Source organism: Dipodomys ordii, unplaced genomic scaffold (genome assembly GCF_000151885.1).
Source record: "Dipodomys ordii isolate 6190 unplaced genomic scaffold, Dord_2.0 Scaffold46, whole genome shotgun sequence".
In the NCBI taxonomy this organism is placed as follows: Eukaryota; Metazoa; Chordata; class Mammalia; order Rodentia; family Heteromyidae; genus Dipodomys; species Dipodomys ordii.
In genome coordinates this window covers 11,296,272-11,307,466 of record NW_012267262.1, presented here as the reverse complement: position 1 = coordinate 11,307,466, position 11,195 = coordinate 11,296,272, and the positions used below count along the sequence as shown (strand labels likewise).

Here is an 11,195-nt window from a genome sequence, read left to right as displayed (position 1 = left end):
CCTTGCATGCCTGAGGCCCTGGGTTTGATTCCTCAGCACCACATAAGCAAAAAGAAAAAAGCCAGAAGTGGCGCTGTGGCTCAAGTGGTAGAGCTAGCCTTGAGCTGAAGAGCTGAGTGACAGCGCCTAGGCCCAGAGTTCAGGCCCCACGACTGGACCAAAAAAAAAAAAAAAGTTAAGAAAAAAAAAAGAAGAAGAAGAAGAAGAAAATCTAGGCCGGGCGCTGGTGGCTCATACCTGTAATCTTAGCTACTCAGGAGGCTGAGATCTGAGGATCAAAGTACAAAACCAGCCCCAACCAGGACAAAGTTCATGAGACTCTTATCTCCAATAAACCACCAGAAAACCAGGAGTGGCACTGTGGCTCAAGTGGTAGAGGGCTCGCCTCGAACTGAAGAGCTCAGGGACAACGCCCAGGCCCAGAGTTCAAGCCTCAAAAAAAAAAAAAGAAGAGAAGAAAATCTAAGTCTTGAAACTAAGCTCGGAAAATTAGAATTCACAGCATACTATAAGATTATTTCACCTGTGTTTTAAAATGTGTTTCTTTTTCTTTGTTTTTCCCTCCCCTCTTGCTTAAAATTAGTGAAGTGTGCTGGCGCATACTTATAATCCCAGCATCTGAGAGAAGCTGAGTCAGGAAGATGGTGCCACGTGCACCCACCTAACATTGTTGATTTTCACTAACATTTTCCTTTAAAACACAGAAGCATTAAAATAATAATGAATAAAGAAGACAATTTCTCAAAACAATAATCTTATATTAAAAAATAAAGATGCTAGATAACAATATTGTCTATCAGGTTAGAAAGGAAAAGTATGTTTGGAAAAGTATTTAAAAAAAAAAAAGTATGTTGGGTCAGGTATCAGTGATTTGCACCTGTATTCCTACCTACTTGGGTGGCTGCAATCTGAGGATCTCTGTTTAAAGACAACCCAGGAAAGCAGGAGACTCGAATCTCCAATTAACTACCCAAAAGCTGGAAGTGGAAATGTAGCTCAAGTGGTAGTGCGCTAGCCTCCAGCACAAAAGCCAACGGACAGCACCTGGGCCCTGAGTTCAAGCCCAGGACTGGCAAAAAAAAAAAAAAAAGTTGGAAAAGTATATTTATAAGGTAAATTTCTGCATCCTACTGAAAAATCATTAAATAATACAAAACGAGTCTTTCAGCATCATTTTTAAAAAGGCAGAAAAGACTAATAAAAGTTCTAGTAAGTGCTGGGCACTGGTAGCTCATGCCTGTAAACCTAGCTACTCAGGAAGCTGAGATCTGAGGATCGAGCTTCAAAGCCAGACCAGGCAGAAAAATCTGTGAGACTCTTATCTCTAATTAGCCACCAGAAAACTGGAAGTGACACTGTGGCTCAAGCAGTAGAGCGCCTTGAGCTGAAGAGCTGAGGGACAGTGCCCAGGCCCAGAGTTCAAGCCCTTGACCCACCAAAAACAAAACAAAGTTCTAGTAAGTAAAATACTTACCATCAATAATGGTTGCTGATTTAAGACCAAATTTCATGCAAATTTTAGACCAAATTTTATGACATGTTTTAGGAGATAGATAGATAGATAGATAGATAGATAGATAGATAGATAGATAGATAGATAGATAGATAGATAGACAGACAGACAGACAGACAGACAGGTAGGTAGGTAGGTAGGTAGGTAGGTAGGTAGGTAGGTAGGTAGACCAAAAGAGTTTACATTTTATTGCTGAAAATTTCAGGTTTTGTACTTCATGAAGAGTAAATATTTTGGATACCTTAGGGTCAGGCATTTCCAAATATTATTTGCTTTCTAGCAATTCAACAAGATTACCATGACAGTTCTAGTACCTGATCATACTCCAAGGCTCCAGGGTAGAGTGGCCATCCAAGGAACAATTCTGCAATCACACATCCCAATGACCACATGTCTATGGCTTCACAAAATGGCAACCCCAATATAATCTCTGGAGCTCTGAAATTAAAAAAAATTAATTAAGGTGGTTTTCACTAAAAATTATGTGATTCCACTTGAAATTCTTAAAAGAATTCTAAAATTTTAAAAAGGAACCACTTTCTACTCACATAAAGTTCATTCTCAAACTGTGAAGCCTAACCATAATCCAAAATGAAAGTGAAAAGATACAATATCACGATGGTGAAGTCTCTTCACTGTAATCCTTTTCCTTTATAAGGTTTCATTAATGTAACACTTAAAAATAAAACTCTAGCTCTTATCTTTCAGACTATAGCTGATTAGAAATAAACTGGCAAAACTACTAATAAATACATCAACTACGGAATCAACAACAGAACTGAAAAGCAGATGGTTAGGGATACAACCAAAGGAAAACAAAATAAATATCTAAAGAGCTAAAAGCAGGTCAGAATAAAATAATAACATTAATAATATATATTCACATAATTAAAGCCCATTACTCATTCAATAGAAACAAAAATCAAGTTCCATATACTGTTTTAAACATTAGAGAAAAGTAGAGGTCAAAGCAAAACAGTTAAAAAGCATTTTAGTGCTTAAAAGGCTCTGTATATCATGAATATGTCATTACCACAGGGAGGAAAAAAGCTAACATTCATATGGAAGCACAAAGATCACAAATAGCAAAGCAAACCTGAGCAAAGGGAAGAACATTAGAAAAATTACAATACTTTATTTCAAATTATACTATAGAGCCATAGAACCAAAAATAAATAGCACAAAAACAGACATAGACCAATGGAATAAAATTGAGAATCCAGAAAAAGGCTCAAGCAACTATAGCTATCTGATTCTTGATGCCAAACATATACTGAAGACAGTATCTTTAAAAAGTGATGTTGGGGCTGGGAAGGTGGCTCAGTAGTAGAGTGCTTGCCTTGCATGCCTGAGGCCCTGGGTTCGATTCCTCAGCACCACATAAGCAAAAAAAGCCAGAAGTGGCGCTGTGGCTCAAGTGGTAGAGCGATAGCCTTGAGCTGAAGAGCTGAGGGACAGCGCCCAGGCCCAGAGTTCAGGCCCCAGGACCGGACCCCCCCAAAAAAAGTGATGCTGAAGCTGGGCACCGGTGGCTCACACCTATAATCCTAGCTACTCAGGAAGCTGAGATCTGATGATCACAGTTCAAATCCAGCCTGGGGAAGCAAACTCCATGAGACTCATCTCCAATAAACCACTAGAAAACTGGAAGTGGTGCTATGGCTCAAGCAGTAGAGCGCTGGCCTTGAGCTGAAGAGCACACAGATATCACCCAAGCCCAGAGTTCAAGCCCCATGACCGACACAGACACACAGACACACAGACAGACAGACAGACAGACAGACACACACACACACACACACACACACACACACACACACACAAAGTGATGTGAGAAAACTGATTATCCACATATAGAAGGCTGAGACTGGATCTTTTATCTCTTACCCTGTATAAAAAAATTCAAAAGACAAAAACAAAACAAAACAAAAAACCACTGGGCTGGTGGCTCATGCCTCTAATACTAGCTACTTAGGAGGCTGAGATCTAGGGAATCATGATTTGAAGCTTGCCTAGGCAAGAAACTCTGTGAGACTCTTATCTCCAATAAACTATTCAAAAAGCTGGAAGTGGCCCTGTGGCTCAAATGGTAAAGCACTCACCTTGAGCAAAAGAAGCTCAGGGACAACAACAATTTAAGCCCCAGTCAAAAAAAATTTTTTTTAAATTCAAAAATGGATCAAATACCAGAATGGAAGACATGAAACATTGAAACTACTAAGGGAAACACTTCAAGATAAAGACATTGGTAACAACTTTCTGATAGGACTCTCTCAGCAAACAGCAGCAGCATGGACAAGTGAGATTTCCTCAAATTATAAAGCTTGGGACCAGGCACTGGTGGGTCATGTCTATAACCTTAGCTACTCAGGCAGCGGAGATCTAAGGATCGCAGTTTGAAGCCAGCCAAAGCAGCAAAGTCCAAAAGACTCTTATCTCCAATTAATTACCACAAAGCCAGAAGTGGAGCAGTGTACTAGCCTTGAGCAAAAAAGCTCAGAAATAGTACCCAAGCCCTGAGTTCAAGCCCCAGAATGAGCACCAAAAAAGAGGAATTCTTCATATCAAAGAAAACAATTACTAGAGTAAACAGATAGTTAGCCCTGAATTAATATTCAGGATTCCATGTGTTTTATAGCAGCATTACTTACAATAGAGACTATGTTGAAAAAGGAAGGAAACCACAAAAGGAGGGGGAGAGTGAATAGGGTCCAAGTAAATTATATACATATATAAAACCATTGTCTTGTACAGTTAATATATACCAAAGGGAAGAGCTGGGAAGGTGGCTCAGTGGTAGGTAGAGTGCTTGCCTCGCAGGCATGAGGCCCTAAAATTCCTCAGCACCACATAAGCAGAAAAGGCTGGAAGTGGCGCTGTGGCTCAAGTGGTAGAGCACTAACCTTGAGCTGAAGATCCCAGGGACAATGCCCAGGCTCAGGGTTCAGGCCCACGACCAACCAAAAAAAAGAAAAAAGAAAAGAAAAGAGAGAATATATACCAAAGGGAAAAAAGACAGATTGGCATGGTAGCTCACTCCTATAATCCTACCATTTGAGAGACAGAGGAAGAAAGACGTCTATTTCCCTAAGATCTTAAAACACTGATACAAAACACAGCTTAACACTTAAAATTTGAAGTTAGAATAAAAATGTCTTAAGTAGCCAGAACTGTACAGAGTTTATAAAACTTCTGCTAGAGTAGCAGAAATATTCACAGCAGATACTTCAAAAGAAGATGACTATTAAAGCCATCTTCATTTGCTTTACTCTATTTTTACATACTTGGTTTGGTCAAAATGTTTAATTACTAGCAAAAGAAATTCAACCCAGTTAGGGAAAAAAGGTATCTCAGTTCAGGAATTCAGTATGTCCAGTTTTAACTAAATACATTCTTATAATATAGTACCTTACTATCCTTGCAAATGCCATAAAACTATGAATTGGTGTCCTGATTTCACATTCAACAAGAAAATACTGGTTTGGGGATCTGGCTTAGTAGTACAGTGCTTGCAGTAGTAGAGAGGCAGTAGAGAAGGCAGGAGAGAAAAGATAGACCATAATATATAGACTCCCAACTTGAGTTTTCCTTCGTACAGACAATGACAAAACCAACATGAATACCTAGTCTACCTAAGTTCGTTTTTCAAAGGTAATACAAGAAGCCTAACACTATAAATATCAGCTTCTCTGTGAGGTTAGTACTAGAACAACCCAGATCTAGTCACATCAAATGCAGTGAACAAATAAGTTTCTGAGATGGCAAGCTGATGGTTTTGTCACTCAATAAGCCTGAAAACATACAGTCATCCATACTTCTCTTGGTGTTAGTAGAGAACATGCTTCTCTTTGCAAGTGTGCGTGCCGTGCGTGTGTGTGTGTGTGTGTGTGTGTGTGTGTGTGTGTATGTGTGAGTGTGTGTGTGTATGTGTGTGTGTGGGTGTCCTGGGGCTTGACCTTAAGAACCTCTGTTTCTGAGCTTTTGTGCTTAACACTAGTGCTCTATCACTTGAACCACAGTTCCACTTCCAGCTTTTTTTGGTAGTTTAGTGGAGATAGTCTTTCAGCCTTTCCTGCCAAATATGGCTCTGAACCTCAATCCTCAGATCCCAGCCTCTAGCTACTCAAGTGGCTAAGATTACAGGTTTGAGCCACCAGCACCTGGCTTCTCTTTGCTTTTGACAGGGTATAGCTACCAGAGAGATGCAACAAACTTTAGTAATCCCAAATCTTGGCATATTGTGAGTACTCATTACTTGTGATTACAAAAAAACTGTTAGCTTACATTCATTCACTCAGGATTCCTAAGAAAACATCTGTTGAAATAAACATATAAACTTAACAGGTAGCAACCTTCAATTTCAGCCATTTTGCATTTAGGAAACTGAAATATTTTATGAATACATAATAACAGTAGGTAGGATTCTGTGTGCTTTATATACAGGTCCAGGTATCATGGAAATAACTTTCAATGCATTAATTATCTCATTTACAGAAAATGTTCTAAAAACATATTACTGCATTGTTCTTCTGGTCCAAGATAAAAATTGAGATAAACAAAATGTTCTCATGTAAAATAGAAGCAGCCCTGGGTTGAGTACAGCCAGCTCAATGAATTACGAGAAATAATAAACTATTGTTCCTGAAACAACTAAGTTTTGGAACTGTCGCTCAGCAACAGGTAACAAATGCACTGCCACAAAATACCCTACAAGCAGTGGGAAATGCTTCATCATCCTTTTTCTCTCTATACCATATCACCCCAAATTATAAAACTATCTGACTCAGAAAACACAGAGAGCCAAACTTAACAAAACCTGGAAATTGACCCAGAAGTCATTTTTAGCACTCAATTAAGTTATGCTCTCATTTTATTTTTTACAAAGAAGGAAAATACTAGCTGACCTCTGTTTCTAATGGTTCTATAACATGAGAAGCCACCTGTTATTACATACCTTTTATTATTAACCAGTCCTTAGCCTTCTAGGACAGAAGAAAGAAAAAAGAAATAAAGAAAGAGAGGGAGAGAGGAGAATGAATTTTGGTGTCCTTTTTTTCAGCCTATTTTTCATTACATACTAATCTTTTTAGAAATATGCAATAAAAATAACATCAAGCACTTAGTATAACTATGAACCAAGGAAGATTTTTAAGAACTTTATATGAAATATTAGTTTATTTTACAGTTATACAGATTTTTCCCTCCTTGATGGTACTAGGATTTGAGCTGCAACCTTGTAAAAGCACTTCCACTTAAATCACACCCCTAGTCCTTTTGTGCTTTAGTTATTTTTCAGATAGAACTGTGATCCTCCCATCTGCATCAGTAATGTGGCTGGGGGTGTAGCTGAGAACCACCCAGCCCAGTTTGTTTATTTATTGAGATAGGCTGACCTTGACCAATGATCCTTTTGTCTGGGTGTCTCAGCTCAGATTATAGCAGTTCTCCACCACACCCAGCCCATACAAATGTTTTGAACAGATGAAAATTACAGACAAGGAATAAGTAACTTGTAATAAGGTCACACAGCTCATAACAAGTGAGCCTAGGACTCAGATTCATGTTTACTGCTTTTAGAATCCATGCTTTTAACTGTTCCACACTAAAATAAATAAACTTTAGCATTACTAAAATATTGGACTTTTATTGGAAGTTCTACTCAAGACACTATATGTACCATTAATGTATTCTTTTTCTCCTTAAGTGAAGCACTGTAGACTTTTAATCTAACCTCAAAATATAAAATATAAATATAATCATATTAAGAAGTCTAACTCACATTTTACTGCTCCCTTTTCATGATTTTGCCATAAGAAATCTTTCACATTAAGGGGCTGGGAAGGTGGCTCAGTGGTAGAGCGCTTGCCTTGCATGCCTGAGGCCCTGGGTTCGATTCCTCAGCACCACATAAGCAAAAAGAAAAAGCCGGAAGTGGCGCTGTAGCTCAAGTGGTAAAGCGCTAGCCTTGAGCTGAAGAGCTGAGGGACAGTACCCAGGCCCAGAGTTCAGGCCCCATGACCAGATTCAAAAAAAAAAAAAAAGAAAGAAATCTTTCACATTAAATACACAGACATTCTATGGCTACCTGACAGTTAAAACGACTCTCAGGATGGGAGAAACGAAGATACTGATAAGATGACGGTGAGACCTTTTCACAAAGAAAGCCAATAGAAAGCAAGTGGGTGTGTCCATCTAGAAGCCAACCAGACAGTGTCAACTCAACATCAATAATAAACCTTATACTGTCAAAAGACACTGAAGAACTAAGGTAGGAGGTTACAAATGAAGGCACAGAACAATGTGTGTTTACAAGAACAGGAATTCTACAGTGAGAAATAAAGAGGTTTTATGTTGATGATTAACAATGAAAAATCAACCTGGCAAGGAGGAGGAAGGGTACACATTTCTACAATATTTGATTGCTTCTAAACTATATAAAAAAAGAAAAAAATTTCAGGTGCCAATGGCTCACACCTGTAATTCTAGCAACTCAGGAGACTGAGTTCAAGGATCAATGTCAGTCCAGGTAGTAAAGTTCCTGAGACTATTTTGGGGGGGAGGGGGCCGGGGGCACTGGTCCCAGGGCTTAAACTCAGGGCCTGGTCCTGTCCCTAAGCTTCTTTTGTTAAAGGGTAGCCCTCTACCACTTGAGCCACAGAGCCACTTCTGGCTTTTTCTGAGTAGTTTACTGGGGAATAAGAGTCTCACAGACTATCCTGCCCAGGATGGCTTCGAACCCCCATCCTCAGATCTCAGCCTCTTAAGTAGCTAGAATTACAGGTGTGAGCCACAGACACCTGGCTGTCCCTGAGACTCTTATCTCCAATAAACTGCTCCTATAAAAGTTGGAAGTAGAGCTGTGGCTCAAGTGGTAGAGCATTCTAGCCTTAAGCTCAGTTCCACAGCCCCAGGCCCTGAGGTTCAAGCCCCAGGACTGGCACCAAAGCTACAACAAAAAGACAAAATTTTTAGTTACCTAACTTCTGCATAACTCCATTATTTTCCGAATTGTTATTACCAATCATCATGAAGGGTTATTAAAGTTTTGAGGCAGTGACCACTTGTTGCTTGTTTCTAGCAGAGCAACAAAATCCAAACACCTGGTTGGTTGTGTGCCTTTATAACCTCTGCAAATCTTTAGCTCAGGGATCTCCTCCTGGGCTCCGCTGTGTCAGAGTGTAGGACGAGGCTCCAGCTGCAGCCCGTTTAAATAAAACCTTAAAACAACTCTAGAGTCTGACTCTTGGTGGTCTTCTTGGTGGGGGTCCTGCAACCTAGGCTAACATATTAGTGGGGGCTCGTCCGGGATCCCCCCAAAGACCCCCGAGACCTCAGGCTCCAAAGGTAAAACAGCGCTGTCTTCTTTGTTAATTTGTCTTGTCCTGTCATTTGTCTGTTTTACTTTCATTTTCCTTTGTGAGGGCGGCCGCTCAGATTCGTAAAGGGTTGTCGAAGTGGACGAGATTGCATGACAACCCTGGAGGAACTGGGAGACAGTCCCAGATCCTCTTGGGCTTGGAGCCCCGCCATGTGAATTGTGGGGCGGGGGTTGGTTCGGTGTTGGGCAGGAACTGACCAAGAAGGCCTCCTAACCGAGGCCCAACTCGCCCACTGTGGGTCTGCTCCTACTGCTGTGGGGCGTGGGTGTGGAACCCCGCTGTGACAGGAGTCAGGGACCAATTCGGAAGATCTCCACTTCGTGAGCTTTTTTTTCCGTAACTGTCAGGCCTGTGTGTGTTTTGTTTGTACTGTTTATTGTTTTTTGGACAGAACTGGAAACCATGGGCACCACTCCATCTAGCCCCCTAGACTTACAAAAAGAAACTAAGAAAGAGGAAAAGAAAAGGTACCCCCCGGTTTTTCAGGGAGATAACTTGGAATAAGAAATGTTTCCTCCCCCATATTCCCCTTCCCAGGTTCCTTTTGCAGAACCTGAGAATGATCAAGAGGAGGAGGGCGCTATAGAACCCTCGGCACCTGCCCTTAAAGTTTCTGAGGGGCCAGTCATTCGATGACACAGTGGGATCAACCCCCCTTCTAGTGCAGCTGTTTTTTCCTTATGCGCCGTAGGTCCTGTGGATGCGGATGGTCAACAGCAACTCCAATATTGGCCATTTTCTACCAGTGATCTATACAATTGGCGCACCCAAAATGCCCCCTTTTCTGAGAAACCTCAGGATTTAATTTGTTTGCTTGAAACTATTCTCTTTACTCATCAGCCCACTTGAGATGATTGCAGTCAGCTTTTACAGGTCTTTTTTACCACCAAAGAGAGAGACTGTATCTGAGAGGCGGCCCGGAAACATATCCCTGGCCCTACAAACATGAAAAGTTTCTGTAATATTTTATTTCAAAAACACATTTAATATAAAACAGATGTTGGTTTAACAGATTATCTTGTGTATGTTTGCAGTACTGGGGCCTGAATTCAGGAATCTCATGCTCACTTTTGGCTTTGTCACCCAAGGCTGGCACTCTACTACTTGAGCCACACCTTTACTTCTGACTTTAGGGTACTTAATTAGAAATAAGAGTCACACACACTTTTTTTGCCTAGGCTAGATTCAAACCCTGCTCCTCAGTTCTCAACCTCTTGAGTGGCTAGACTTACAGGTGAGCCACTAGCACCTGGCTGGTTTAACAGAATTGTTTCACCTCTACTGTTGAATGATACAGAAAAAAACAAATATATTCTAAAAAGGATAATTGCTTACACAAGCTATAAATTTGGCTTGTTTTATTTTGTTTCTTTTTGCAGTACAGGGGATCAAACCCAGGAGCTTGCAACATGGGAGGCAAACACTCCTATCACCGAGCTACAACCCCAACTCATATTGCCAAATAATAAAAAAAAAATTGTTGCTGTAAGGGAAAAAAATCACTACAGAATACTGGACACTGCTTTTATGATTATACGTGCAACTATCTAATAACACAATGAAGTATAAAGTACAGGCACTTTTTGGGTTTTTTGGGTCAGTTGTGGTTACTGAACTCAGAACCTGGGTATTGTCCCTGAGCTCTTCTGCTAAAGGCTAGTGGCTCTACCATTTTAAGCCACAGCTCCCCTTCCAGTTTTCTGGTGGCTAATTGGAGATGAGTCTAATGAACTGCCAGGACTGGCTTTGAATGGGTGATCCTCAGATCTCAGCCTCCTGAGTAGTAGAATAGACAGGCACCAGCACCCCAACCCTTACAACAGACCCTCATTCAAATGTATGCATGTAAGCTAAAAATATCACAATTAAAAATTCCTTATTGCAATGACAATTAATCTTTTAAGTGGACAAGACATTGATCTAGATCAAAGCACTCAGGAGAAAGAAAGAAGCAATAATAAATATTTTCAAAGCCCAATAAATTTAAAACCTGAGAGGTAGAGGACAATAGAAAACAGTATTCATTGTACATCTGATAGTATAATATCCAAAAAATATAGGGTATCTGTGACTTATCAATAGTTAATGTTTTATAAAGTAGGAGTTTATTAACATAAGTTTACAAATAGGACTCGCAGCTTATATCATCTACCAAGAACAGTTTTAAAAGCACTCAAAATTCTTTTTTTTGGGGGGGGGGGTCCAATCGTGGGGCCTGAACTCTGGGCTTGGGCACTGTCCCTCAGCTCTTCAGCTCAAGGCTAGCACTCTACCACTTGAGCCACAGCGCCACTTCGGCTTTT

General features: G+C 40.4%; 1 protein-coding gene across 1 annotated transcript in view; it reads right to left on the bottom strand.

Moving 5' to 3' along the window:
* The window catches only part of Hipk3 (homeodomain interacting protein kinase 3), an 89,785-nt gene that overhangs the window by 23,320 nt on the left and 55,270 nt on the right, over positions 1-11,195 (bottom strand). The window contains exon 3 of the mRNA XM_013019556.1: positions 1,828-1,951. Coding sequence (XP_012875010.1) covers positions 1,828-1,951 — 124 coding nt within the window. The remainder of the gene's footprint in view (positions 1-1,827; positions 1,952-11,195) is intronic.